This window comes from Pygoscelis adeliae, unplaced genomic scaffold (assembly GCF_000699105.1).
Source record: "Pygoscelis adeliae isolate BGI_AS28 unplaced genomic scaffold, ASM69910v1 Scaffold244, whole genome shotgun sequence".
Lineage (NCBI taxonomy): Eukaryota > Metazoa > Chordata > Aves > Sphenisciformes > Spheniscidae > Pygoscelis > Pygoscelis adeliae.
This window is the reverse complement of record NW_008824648.1, coordinates 1,419,472-1,433,308: the sequence shown is the minus strand read 5'-3', so window position 1 is coordinate 1,433,308 and position 13,837 is coordinate 1,419,472. Positions and strand designations below refer to the sequence as shown.

Below are 13,837 nucleotides of genomic sequence, written 5' to 3'. Positions count from 1 at the left end.
AACAATTGTTTCTTCATTGCTCTGAATGAATCGCCTTGTGTTTACAAAGGTCAGAAACAAGGAGGGCATCATGTTTAGGGCTGGTCTCTATGGTAATTGGGCAGCCCTGTCAGAAAGCATTTTATGTGTGAAATGAAGTAGCTCGACTCTTAACTTCAATTGGTACATGTTTTCTGTAAACGTAATGGTTTATTTTTTTTCCCCTTTCTTTTCCTTTATGTCTATCCTCCACCCCCATCTCTTCCATCCCTCCTTTCTGTGAAATGCTTAGGTCTGGAGCCAGAAAACCCAGAAACAGGTACAAACATTGGCTGCTTATGTTGTTGCTTCTGTTGCTTTCCTGGAAGTATTTCTTGTTGCCTGGAAAAAAAGAAAAGAAAGCGGGGGGGAAAAAAGGAAGAAAAGAGTCCCCTCCTTTCGCTCGTCCTGTAGCTGGAGGGAATCCTCTGTGATCTGAGTTTTCCTTCCCCTCGTAGATGATTGGAGGTCGTCATCTAACACTGATGCCAATGGGGATGCCCAACCATCTTCTCTGGCTGCCAAGGGTTATAGGAGCGTGCGTCCGAACCTTTCCTCAGACAGCAAGCCACAGGTAAGTCTTTCTTCTGTGACCGTGAGGGTGGTGATCTGGGTTCAAGCATTGGATTCATGGTCAGGAGTCCTGGGTTGAACTCCAAACTTTGCTGCAGACTTGGGTAAGTTGCTGTGCCTCAGTTTTTCCTACCTTTAAAATGCGGGCAGCACTGATGTCAGCAGAATGCTGTGGAGCTTGTGTGTTCAGGCACGCCACAGTGTTTCCTTGGTGGGTGAAGGAGGAGGACAACGCTATTTGTTTGCAAGAAAAAAGGTGAAGTAGTTATCTATTACTGTTTTGTCTTTTGTGTTGGTCTATTTCCTAGAGGTTGCTGCAGGCTGAAAGCAGAGTTACACCCTACATTAAAAACAAGATATTGGGGAAATGCCTTTCAGTTTTAACACTGTAACTGATACAACCCAACAAGGGAAAGGTTATTTGTACCTGAAGGTAAATTGATGAAGTCAATCTGTTAAAGAGGAGTGTTACTTCATGCTTTTTCTTTTGGGTGGTCGGTCTGCACAGAAGCAGTCTGAAGGCTGATAAGGAAACCCTCCGTTAGAAACTGCTTTCTTGTGTGAAACAGAGTCCCTTTAAAGCCTTGTCCTCCCCTATCAAGGTGACTGCTCCCATCATCAGGGACCTATAGCAATGCCACAGAACAGACACTGTTCCTGAAATTGTAAGTGAAAGTGGAAGAAGGCACAACTCAGATGGAGGCATGGGAAGGAGCGGCACCCTAAAGGAGAGACCCATTTACTGCCTGATACTTAGAGCTGTTCTGTAGTCCCTTACTGATCTTGTTGATGAACAGAGAGGGCGCAGATGCACATAGTACTTCTTATAGAAGTCTCAAGGACTGCTGTCCAAACTAAGCTGAAATGGAAGAAAATGAAAAACAGCGATTGCAGGTGGTGAATTAGTATTTCCTGATAATACTATGTAGTGGTGAAGTGAGGCTTCACCTAACCTAGGGGAAATATTGTGGCACTCTGAAGTCTCCAGACTGAAACTACTGTCCTTAAGGAAGCAAAAGGAATGAGCCTGTTCCAGAAGCAGAAGCCCTTCTGACGGAGCACTTACTAACCCAGTTCTCCACTCCCTTACACATCAGGGAAGCGGGGAAAAGAGGGGCAGCATGGGGACAGATTTCAGGACAGCAGCTGTAATTTTATGAAGCTATTCTAGGTCTATATCCATGTAACAAGAATAGGTGCTGGCCACAACCTGTCATATGTGGATGAATTTGAAGGAGGTATTTTTCAGATTTGAATGTTGCAAGCTATTAAGGCATCTTCATTCTCTGGTTTTGGCCATTCTAGCAGTGGTTTAGCCAGCCTTTGCCCATAAAGATATGACAACAGGGTGTGTGTAAAACCTACTTTCATAGTCTCCAGAGGGTTAATTTGCAAGAATGCAGGGAGCTACTGTTCACTAGGTGGGTGTTTTAGTTCTCTTCCTTTCAGTAGTTTATAGTTTTCAGCTACTGGCAACAAAGCAATAAACGAAATCTCTCTATTGTGAAGTTATTTTACTTCAAAACAGTTTGGCTTTCAGAAAAAATTCACTGTAATTGGAGTTGGAGTTGCAGTCAGCAGGCAGTTGTGGAGTTAGCAACCCATATGTTGCAAAGTACCAAAACCAGTAAAGCTTTTTTTTATTACTTACTAGAAGCAGGATTTCTCTGCCAGTGATCTTGATTCTGGAGGCAAATTCTTATGAACTCAGTTCCTCAAGAAACTTTAATTGTTCTGGTCTTCCTGAAATCATTTTCAGGACTGAAAAATTCTGAAAAGAATTCAAGAGCTAGCTTTTAGAAGGAAGAAATGCTGACTTTTTACTTAGCCAGCTGTGGCAGACTATAGTATTCACATGATGTCTGCTTCATTAGCACTGGTGAAACTTCTCAAGGTTCATTTTTCAGCAGTGCACATACCATGCAGCAGAGGTGGCCTAGAGCTCTGAATCTGGCTTTGCGATTCAAATGTCCCCAGTGCTGGGAAGTATTTAGTTACACAGGCATGAGCCTGGGTTTAGTTATCTAGGAAGTTAAATCTTGACTCGGGCTTTCCCAGGGGCATTGTGGGTGTTGCTGTGCAGGCCTCTCGAAACAACACAGCACTGAGATTTATTTAGCCCAGAGAGAGAAACGTGTAGGCAGGGACTTGAGAGCTGGGTAAAGCTTGCCTGCTGCAGTGGGCAGTGCTAAGAAAGAGAGAATGTGTGAGATGATGTATGTGAGTGAGTTCTGCACCAGCCTTCCAGATACTGTATTTGCTTTTTGTTCTTGCTGTATTAAAACCTGCTTAACCCAAGTCTAATGACCGAATTCATTCTTTGAATTTATTTATTTTTTCCTTCCTTTTTCCTTTCATTTGGTGCTACTTCCTCTCTCCCTCTCTTCCTTCTTGACTCTGCCTGGGCAGGCCCTTGCTCCTCCCCGTCCTCCTCTTCCCAAAGAGGAAAGCTTTGCATGGCGTCCTCGCACTGACACTAAAGTGACCAACCTGTTGCCAGTGCCCATCATGGACTGCGTGTACCTGAATGCACCCAAGCCTTATACGCAGCGTGCATCACCAAATGCCAGTGCACGCTGTTATTTCTCATCACCTACCCCCTATGGGGCTGTCCCCAGTGGGAAGCAAGGCTTGCCAGCAGGGCATTCTCACTCTTCAGGCCCCAAAGGTGAGGTGCATGCTGGGCAGCCACTCTTGGAAGGTCGCTCCTCGTTGGATGCATCATCCATACAACGTAACCCTGACAGGGCAGATCCCAGTAGTAAGGCTGGAATGAATTCCAGTCATGAGACGAAGGCGGATAAAAAGGTCACCAAACTATATGTAGCTTGTTTATCTAACAGCACTTGCTTAGCCGCATCTGAAAATTCCACTGGCACCACACATGACCCAGCAGCCAGCACCAGTTTGGGCGCTGAGCTCACTCAGGCACCAGCCACCGACATTGTTTCCTCTGTAACAGATACTGGAAAGTCTCTTCCTGCTCCTCCTCCTCCTCCTATTCCTCCCAGGCCGTACTTTTACATTGTCCTCAGTAAAGACGCAGTTAGTTATGGTGCGGGCCAACCCTCCTGGACTCAGTCGTCACCTCCGCAAGCTGTGAGGGACAGAGTGCTAGAGCCCCAGAGCACAGCTGCCACAGAGGACAGGATGAGAAAAGAGCCTTACCTTACTCAGCAGCGACAGCCACCATACAAGGCAATGGGACGCAGCATGGTACATGTTTTCTCCATAACCTTGTTTTCTTTCAGCTGTGTGAACGGTTCTTTAATTCATTACAGTGTTCCCTTAATGCTTTATTCCCCTCCTACTTAATTTCTGAGCACTTGTTGTGCCACCTGAGTCTTGTGGTCTTCTACTCGATAATACTTAACACCCCATGCGTGCCCCTCCAACATTGATCTGTGTGTTTGTGCGTGTGTGCTGTTTGTAGGGGGTTGGGTTGGGCTGGCGAGGATCTTTCTATTTTAGGGAGGTGTAAAAGAAGCAAACTCTGTAATGTGATGGTTAGTGCTTCTCAAGTGATGGTGAATGCAGAGCTGTTCTGTGGCTTGATTTAGCCTCGCTGCACAGAACTGGAGAAGAGGGGTGGTGAGGGGAAGGAGGATTTTTGTGAAAAATCACGTGTGTTCATAGAGGCCAAGGCTGCAAGACTGAGGAAGTACGTCTCCATAAGCCAAGAAAATCTGTTGGGGCTTCGTATCATTTTGGGTGCATCCTTGCATGACACTATATGGCTGCGTTAGACTAAAGTACCAATCTTCCCCGTTGCATAACAACACCTTGTTTCCTACAGGACGCCACTGCCACCACCACAGCTCAGCCTGGGGTTATAGTAGTCCCCCTCCTCCAGGTTAATCCAGACAGACAGCAAGAAGGCAGCTCCAGCACTCCGCCACCGCCTCTGGTTCCTTTTGGGCAAGGCTCCGTATTCCCTGAGACTGTTTCTCCTGGCTCACCCTTGACTTTTCCGACTCTAGACGATTTCATTCCCCCACATCTCCAGAGGGGTTCCCACCATAACCAAGCACCCTCTGCATCTGGCACATTACCCTCTGTTTACCCGAAACTGCCATTCTTCTCATCACCACCTTCACTTGTCCCTCCAGTCACGGGGGCTTTGCACAGGGGCTTGAAGCCTGAAATCACTGGAGTCATCTCACATACAGTAAGCTTGCCAAGTACCCTCCTCGCCCGTTTCCTAAATTTGTATTCCCAGATTAAAATTACTTTCTCCTTGCAATACTAAACTTGAGGAGTGATGACTCACTCCCTGCCAGCAGCATGACAACTGAAACCTTGTTTACGTCCTGTGCTAGTGCATGCGTGTTGCCTGCCTTGTGCAGCTTTGAACTTTCTATTGACTTCTTGCAACAACATTTGACTGTCTCCCTTTGTGCCCATTCTGCTAGGTGATGCACACGTTAAGAGTCTTCACAGGATTTGCTCAGAATAATGAATTCTATATAAACAGAGTAGCTGCAACTAACTTGATCTTTTCAGGCTCTTTTAATAGCATCCTTAATTGTGTTTGAATAACGTTTAAAACAGCAACAGCAGACCAGTTAAAGGTGAGGGCTGGCTTTCTGTTCCACTTGGAGCCACAAGAGCGTATGGTCTCTACACAAATCCCTGCTGAAATCAGTGTAAGGTTGCTGCTAGCATCCAGTGACCTACAACCAATAATATCAGTTACTGAGCTAAGAGTCTTCCAAGCATGTAGGTGCTATGGGATAGATTAGGGGGAGAGTGTCTCATCAGTTTGGAATTGCTTGTCTTTGAAAATTTTGAAGAATTCAATCCACAACAGTTTTAACTTGGAATTTACTGTATTCTTCTTGCATTAGGTTTTGTTCCTCTGTAAGCTCATCACCTGTTTTAAAAAGTCCTCAGGGACAAGGAAGAAAAGTAGCTCTCAGTTAAAGTTGCAGAGGAAGCAAAAAGTACCTGACCCTCTGTGTACTGGAAGTCTTACAACCACCATTTTTTTAATATGGTTACTCATAAGGACAATAAAGAAGTTCAGCAGAAACCCCCTTCTCTCATGATGATGCTTTCTCTGCCCTCTGACTCCATAAGGATCTAGCAAACAGGTGGGGGGGGGGGAAAAACAGGGGGGGGGGGGGGAGAAAAAAACAACCAAGGTTGATAGTTTCAAAAATTCTCATCGTTGGCCTTTCTGCTTCTTTTGAAATCAGTGGTTTTTTACTGCAGAGAGCAATGAAAGTTTGGGGGGTTTGTTTGTGTTTTGTTTTTTTTTTAATGGAGCCTATCTGCAGGCTCCAGAAAAATTCAGCAGGCATCCAAATCATAGCAGAGTAGTGGAAATTTTGTTGTACCTGATTTTCATGAAATGAGAGTTTCAAAACATTTTTGGGCATGCTCACTTCAGGCATGCAAGTCACAGAGCTGTTTTCCACAATGATTTAAATGGTCTTTGTTCACCCACTTTGGTGACTTAGCTGGGGCTGCTGAGCCTATCCTGATCTGACATCCCTCCTCTTTGAGGCCTTCTTTGTATTTTAGTTATCAAAGTGAAGCACAAACCCAACTCTCTCACACTTCTTCCTGACTCCCGCTCCTTTTCCCGAATTGCATTGTTTGGAATATTATCACAGCCAGCAAAATGGGCCTGGGTCTCTCTCTTAGGGACATCTATTTCTGAAGACCATTGATTCTTTTCTGTCCTCATGATATGTCTATGGCCTGATCAGATGCTGCTTGGAGCAAGATCATCTCCACCCTGCAGAACAAGATTGTTCTTCCCTGTGTCCCCTCTAGGTTGGAGAGACTGTAGGTGCTTGTTCTGATTAAGGCCAATTCTCACTATGATTTATCTCTGAGCTCTGGTGCCGGGCCTCACTCTGGCCCCTGTTCAGCCCCCTGCCTGATCCTGTAAGTCCTTTCCCCTGACACTGGTGGGTATGAAGGGCACTGAGTTGCACTTGGCCAGAAAAGCCAGGAGTAGGGGTTCTTCTGGAGCAATATTCTGTGCATATTCAGGGTTTTTTTAATAGCAATGAAAATCCCCCTGAATGCTCAGCTCCATTTTACAGATCAGTGGCCTGTAGCGTTTCAGTCTGACAGTGGAGTAGCAGGAGTGCAGAAATTTGGAACGCTGTTCCATACTCTGTCTGGATGCTCGTTCCCCATTAGCAGTAATTGTGTGTCCAAATTCCTTAAGAAGCTTTGAAAAATCTCAGCCTAAACTGGTGCACACAGTCTTAGTCATCGTCCCTTCTTTATCTTTTCCCCTTACTACTGACAAAAGCCCGGTATCCCTGGACTGAGATTTTTCAAAGATGAACTAGTTTTTAAAGTCTCCTTGCTGACACAGCCTGTATTTCTACAGAACAACCAGAGCTGTGGTGATACCAGAGGTGGGTTTGAAATAAATAATGGAGCTGGATGCTTTAGGGAGAGCGAGCACACACAGCTTGCTGTCTGTGCTCCAGCAGCAAAGCCATGTTGAGTATCTTCCTTGCTAGAGTCCTGCTTTTTACACTCTATCAGTTTTGGGTTTTTTTTTAATTTCGTTATTTTAACCAGGTAGGTGTCACACTGTCTCCTGAGTGATGGTGCTAACCTTATTCCTCGGACCTTCCTTACCAAACCAGCTGCAGTAATAATGTTTCACTCCAGAATTGCATGTTTTGCATGTCTGACTTCTTGCTATGAAAGGAATACTTTTAAAAAAAAATGTTTGTGTGTGTACATATCAGGGGAAGGATGTCTGCATCTTCCCCCGCCCCCCCCAATTTTTCTTCCCCCGATTTGCTCATTTCTGGCACCCTGGGTTTGCTCCAGAGAGTCTGCTGGATGAATTTAGTGCCTCCTTTTGGGGTTGGAGTTGTGAAACCCAACACCAAGTAATTATAGCACTGCCTTAGCAAACTAATTGCATTAACAACGAGCACGGTACGTACAAGGAGCAGGATAACACTCATGCTTATGCCTTTTTTACTAAAATTTGCTGTGATTATGCTTCTCATTCAGCTTAAAATGTTTTGGGGTTTTTTTTCCAGATTTTCCCAGTGTAGCAGCCTTCTGCATGCTGCTAATGATGTGTTGCTCTCCTTTCAGGACCCAGGTCCTGTGCTAAATGAAGTGCCCCAGCCTGGCACTGGCACTGACTATCCAACCTCCTTCACTTCAATCAACAAGTCTTCCTCTGCCTATCCCTCTACCACAATCGTCAATCCCACTATTGTCCTCTTGCAGCACAATCGAGGTAAGGAGACTTGCGTATAGATACTTGTGGCTCAAACTGAGCAACCTGTTATGCTACAAGGAGAATGTGTGTGCCGTGGACAATTAAGTCCAGACTACTAAGAGCTAACAAAGCTGCCTCCAGAAAGTTGTAGTGCCTGGAGCATACAACAGGCAAGTAAGAGGTTAGAGGCGTGGGACAATGCCTACTTTTTCTAATTAAAACCTGTGGATCGGAAGCCACTCTGAAGTTGGGGGAGAGGCTTATAACTGGGCTATGGACATATGAATAAGTTATTGCAGGGTAACAGCTTATCCCTCATCAGGTGTCCTGTCATGGTGGAAAAGCGTGTATGCTTGCATCTATTTGTCAGCAGAAGCAAGGTAGCTTGAGGTAGGTTCTCCCTCACTGGAAAAGGGGATACGTTACTTCTCAGATACTGCAATGTGAAAGCAGCTATATTTTCAGTTACTGTGGGAGAGATTTGACCTCTGAATTCTCAGCAGAATTTACCCAATAGTAAATAATCCGTTTGCCCATAAGTTTGAACTTGGCAATTTGTTCCTCTATCCATAACTGGATCAACTCAGACTCATACTGCAGTAGTCCTTGAGCTCTGGGTTTGCACATGAACAAAACAACCTTGTTTGAGCACTCCCATGTTTGCTAATCTAAGCCTTTCTCTGCCTCACAGCAGCTCCATCTGAATGGATAATTGCATCTCTTTACCTCTGGCATTAGAGGGAAACTTTGCTTCTCCTTTTCAGTTCTCCTGATGGCTGGCATTACCCCAGCCTCCCAGTTCACTGTGCATCCCTAAAGACTGTAGCTTGTAAAGGGCCACACAGATGCAGTCCAATTTGCCTTGGTTTCCAATGAACTTAGGAAACTCCAGGACAGGCAGATTCTAATCTACAATGCTACGACTTACCTTTTGCAAAGAAAAAAAAAAATAGAACATAGAGACAAGGCCTGCACTCCTTGTATTGTAGTCATTCTAATGACGGGCGTGCATTGATGTGGTCCTTTGCAGCCCCTCGTGTATTTTTTTTTCAGTGCCTTTTTGAAACAGACTTCAGTCTTTGATCCTGAAGATAGTGTCATCACTGTAGCCCAGCTGATTATAGGGGTAACAAGTGGGTTATCTCTTCCTTTTTGCCAGCATCTGAAGCAGCTTTGCTTATGTGCTTCTGAATGAGGGTGTCTGGATGCCTCAACTGCTTCAAGAGGAGAAAATATTGTTTGAGGCAGCCTTTTTTATCTCAAAGCTTTTTGTTTACTTTCTGAGGTGGGATACTCTTTTGGTTGGTTTTCACAATAAATCTGGAGCATTTCAGTGTGTGCCACACAAGGATATTTTCTCTCTAGATTTTAAGAGCACAAGGGACAAATCTGTATATGATGATATACACACACTGGCTCTGAGACAACTGATGTCAAATTGTGCTGTTTACTATTACCTTCACAGTTAACAATTTGTCCTGTCCAAATATGTCTTACCCCTGACCGTTAGCACTCATGATACTGTACCCTAAAAGATTGAAGAGACTTCTCTCATCACATTTTTGTTGACTGTGATATAGATCATGGCCTGATAAGCAGCTTGATCGAGTCCATGAAGTATCTCATTCTAATGCATGGTTTTCAGTCTTTATTAGTCAAACTTGTAATTTGCAAGAATCATATTGAACTGGTTTGACAAGGCATCCCACTTCTGGCATCTTAGTCATAAATCTGTACTGACTGACACTGCATGTGTCATACTATGTATTTATTAGTAAGATCCCATATAAGTCATTACAATATTTTTTTTCTGGCATTATTGTCGACTTGACAGACAGATGTCCCAGCCATCACACTAATGCTTTTGGAAGGTTGTCACAACATTTGCTTTCTTCCTTGTCCTGTGGAGTTTTCTTTGTATTCCAAGACATACTGAGGATGAATGTTAATGGTCCAATGATCTGCTCTCTCCATAACTGCTCTCTTTAGAGCAGAAAACTGCTCTAAAACTCTTCAGTACAGTTTACATGAACGTGCTAATTTTCAAGCATCTGACCTCAGTTGTTGTCATTCAGCATAGCCCTTAGTTACTGTTGAAGTGGAAAGTGTTTCTCCGTGAGGTGGTAGGATGTCAGACTTTTTTTTTTCTTTTTTTCTTTTTTTTTTTCCCCCCAAATGCAGAGTGGAAATAGTAATTGGATGTGTCATCTTTTCTGCCCTCTTATTAACAGTTCCACTGGGCCTATTTGCTAAAAGAACAAGATCGTTGCTAGGTTTCTGTTTATTCTTCATGTACCTCAAAACCTGTTTTTGAGTCCTTGAGACATTCTGTTAATTCTTTTACTTCCACTGTCATTTTCTTTCACTTCCCAGCATATGTTACCTACTCATAGGTATAAATTTTCTTAGTTTTCCATCTTTTTATGTGTTGGGGGTTTCTTGCATTTCCTTATGCTTCCATTGCTATCTAGGCTTTATCCCAGCATAGCATTAAGATTTCTTTTTGCTAACTTAGTGTTTTTAAATGGTTCTCAGATCTTAGATACCTATTACATTTCTGTGCTGGCTGATATGACTCGTATTTGGTTTCATCTTTATGGACCTTATCTATTCAAAACTGGTTTGGTCTCATGGCATATAACAGATTGTTACTAGGTTATGATCCACCTTCCCCTGAATGGTTAATTATGTTTTGTGCTGAAATCAATTCCTTCATGTCAAGATGAGGTTTAATATAAATTCCTCTTGTGTGCTATGAAATACCCTCTGACTTAGAAATTTCAAGGTCATTTTAATGCTGGCAGTCTGAGATCTCCAGTAGTTTAGTTTGTCTTCCAGACGGATAATGTGGCTTTCTTTCTCCTCAGTGGATTATTGATTGCTTTTTAAGAAGCTGGTTCCCTTATTCTCTGGAGTGGCTGTTGTAGGCAGACATCACCTACCGTCCTATTTTAGGCTTTATCTGCTAGTTCATTAATCTGTAAGCACGTAAGACCCTTTGATTCTAAGCTATCAGAGACTTAGAAACAGGTAGTGGCATTTCAAGCACAGAAACTGCACTGTATCCTTTTTTTGTCTGCTTGATCTTACTCAGTAAGTTGTGATGAGAGATCTCAGAATTTTTTCTACTGGATTTCAGTAACACCAACTGAATAAGATTTATGGTTATAAACAAGTTCTTCAGATCCTCTTGTTCATTCCTAGCACCAAGGTAAGAATTTCTTCTCTTCATATCTGTTGGTGTCTTGATTAACTTTCTTTTTGACACCTTTATTTTGCACTAAACGTACACTCAAATACTTGTTTCCTCTTCCCCTTTTGTTACTGGTTTCTTAGTCTCCTGGAGTCTTAGTCTCCTCCAGTGCTCCCTCCTCTGGGAACTCTGAAGGCATCTATAATCATTCCTTCACTGTCACCAGCAGTTATATGCCTCTGCTCGACCCTTTCTCTGAGAAGCCTACAAGTTTTGGGCCTTTGCTTACAGTCCCAGAACACAAGATCAAGGGTGAAAGCCTCAGTTAGCTGGTGTGTGCCTGGGGCTGCAAGCTGGCTCCGGTCAGGCAGGAGAGTGAAATAGCAGACACCTCCTGCTCCTTCCACTTCTATCCATCAGCAGCTCTCTTTCCTACTCAGAGACATAAGTGAAAAGGAAACCTCCTTTTTTTTGGGGGGGGGGGAAGTCTATTCATCCATGATATTCTCTCCCCTGTGGAAGAAGAGATAGGAAAGAGTTCTCAAGCATCGACTCTTTAAACCACGTGTTTTTGTCAGGAGACCTTAGTCATTTAATGCAGTTCTCCTCAGAGAAGGTGATGGCTGAAGCTGAGACCATCCTCACTCGCATCTTTTCTCCTTTCTCGTAATACAGCAGCCTGCTCCCGATGGCCTGCTTAGAAGAGTGAACCCTGCAGCAGGTGGTTCCCATCTACTTTTCAGGTTCAGATTGCTAACCTTTCCTTTTACCCATTGCACGTAGGGGTTTGTTTCATATGTTGGCAGCTATCACATGAGCATAATGCACACTAGCAGCTTGCCATCGGTGGTTGGCAGAGCAGAAGTGCTGGGGTTGAAGAACAAAGTTCATAGGTATCGGTGAGGGAGCTGCACTTAGTGAGGAGAAATATGGGTCTCTCTTGCTGAGATGATCCACTTAGTACAAATATCTAGTAAAGGTGGGTTCTCCTAGCAAACAGCATACACCTGGAGGATTGTTACCTACTGCAGACTTGCTTGGCAAGTGTCCCACGCCACCCCAAAGCACAGTTATTTCCTGGGCAGGCATTGCATGGCATGGTTTATTACGAATATTTAACAGGTGTGATTAATATATTAAAGTTTTGAATCTTTGGATGTTCTTGCTTTATTCCCAGCCGTGACTTGGGCAAGTCATTTGGGCATCCCTTTAGAAAGCAGCTGTGAGCATCAACTTTAGGGTGGTCAAACACGCTGGAAGATACCACTAACGTCCCAGTCTGGGAACTCAGTAATGAAAGGCCCTAAACCTTTCATGATTCTCAGAGGGGACCATTCTGAGAATCAAAGTCTTAACCAAGCTGTGTCTGTGCGCAAATCGCTGAATCTGTGGCTTTGTAGTATGTGATGAGACTCAGCAAGCACCAACGACTCGATCCTTTCCTATATCCCTTCAAAATGCTACAGCATTGTTTCAAAATGCACTTCATGCTAATGGTAACATAGTTGTCAAGTTGTTTGACTCTGTGAGTCTTTACTGTTTTTCAAATTGTCTCCTGTCCAACTTTTTCCATTCTCTGATGTTAAGAAAAAATAAAAAAATTAAAAATAAAAAATGCTCTTTGCAAATGTATCGGTCACTGCATCATGAGATGTATATTATTCCACGAGGCTGCTGTGTGGAGAAGGGACTGTGGGCTGTCACTTTGGCAGGGTATTTGAAAACAGATTCTCTCCAGCAGCTGCTGCTGTTCTGTCTACAGCGTATTTCTTGCCTGTCAGAAATGCAGCACCAGAGCACTTGCTGTTTATGTCTCACCCATTTGTTCTGTATTTCTTTTTGTTTTGTTTCTTCCTTTACCACAGAACAGCAAAAAAGGCTTAGTAGCCTGGCAGGTATGATGTGAAAGGTCTGCTACCCCCCAACTGCTGCCTCTGCTGGAGCAAAGCTGCTGCTTTGTTAGCTTGTGGAGTACCTTTAGCAAACACACTTCCCAGGAACTGCAAAGGAATTAGTATAAATGTTTGTCCTGGCTTAGTCCAGGTCACTGAATGTTTGATTTCAATCTTTTCTCCAAATGTTACCTGTGTGGCTACATGTTAATATACCAAACCCCTAAATTTCTCATCTGTTCCTCCTAAGTCATAGGATTTACATACAGTTTGATTGTTCTAGTTGACTTTTGGGGCTGCCTTTTGAGCCTTCAGATTTATTCCCTTGGGGCATATTCTCAAGTTTCTTTACATAACCATTAGAGTTAGTCTTGCTTGTGGTGAGGAGAGAGGAAGAGAAATAAAAATCAGTTTTTACATGACTCCAAGAGCAGAAGTATTTGTGCCAGATGTCAAGAAATAGATGATAAAATTGTAGTGTGCAAGTATGCACGTGTGCTGCCACCCTACTCTCCCCGAGCGGCTCTCTGCTCTTGCAACGGGTGTGACAGTCTCTCCTTGAAAGAAGAGCAAGTTGTTTTCCTGGTCATCTTTCCCTCCCCACACCCCAAATAGCAGTAGCTCAGTCTGCAGTGGGTGTTATAGGAACAGTGCGTTATACACCTCTTACTCATATTATTATTCTTTGGTTATGGTCATTGTGGGGTAAATGGAGAGGTGGGAGAGAAGAGGGTCATGGAGAGTGCCTAAGTACTTTAAATATCACAAATAGAAACACAGGGAAGCCAATACTGTGTGCTCTTGCTCTGCTGTGTGGGCCCTGGACTAGCGGAGCGTGTCCCATGAGGACAGCATCTGCCCATGAGGCAGCTGCTGACCTGGTCCGACTTCACCCACCAGGTTCCTTCAGCTGCAACACCAGCCTGTCCCTCCTCTCTGGTGCCACCC

General features: G+C 43.9%; 1 protein-coding gene and 1 long non-coding RNA gene across 19 annotated transcripts in view; one reads left to right on the top strand and one right to left on the bottom strand.

Annotated features, from left to right (window-relative positions):
• Positions 1 to 13,837, top strand: part of SORBS1 (sorbin and SH3 domain containing 1) — a 144,254-nt gene that overhangs the window by 78,578 nt on the left and 51,839 nt on the right. For 9 of the 17 annotated variants that reach the window (XM_009322417.1, XM_009322418.1, XM_009322419.1 and 6 more), the window contains 5 exons: positions 272 to 298; positions 477 to 592; positions 4,388 to 4,759; positions 7,675 to 7,822; positions 12,863 to 12,892. In XM_009322417.1, the coding sequence (XP_009320692.1) occupies positions 272 to 298; positions 477 to 592; positions 4,388 to 4,759; positions 7,675 to 7,822; positions 12,863 to 12,892 (693 nt within the window). Of the gene's footprint in view, positions 1 to 271; positions 299 to 476; positions 593 to 3,059; positions 3,808 to 4,387; positions 4,760 to 7,674; positions 7,823 to 12,862; positions 12,893 to 13,837 lie in introns of those variants that run through there. The other 8 variants (XM_009322421.1, XM_009322416.1, XM_009322412.1 and 5 more) reach the window with 6 other exon arrangements.
• On the bottom strand, positions 557 to 4,373 carry LOC103915570. Of its 2 annotated transcripts, XR_663533.1 has the most exons (5): positions 3,760 to 4,373; positions 2,243 to 2,362; positions 1,019 to 1,113; positions 725 to 825; positions 557 to 627 (listed from the first exon to the last, which is right to left on the bottom strand). It is a non-coding gene; the product is annotated as an uncharacterized LOC103915570 (long non-coding RNA). The 2 variants fall into 2 exon arrangements; XR_663532.1 differs by lacking the exon at positions 2,243 to 2,362.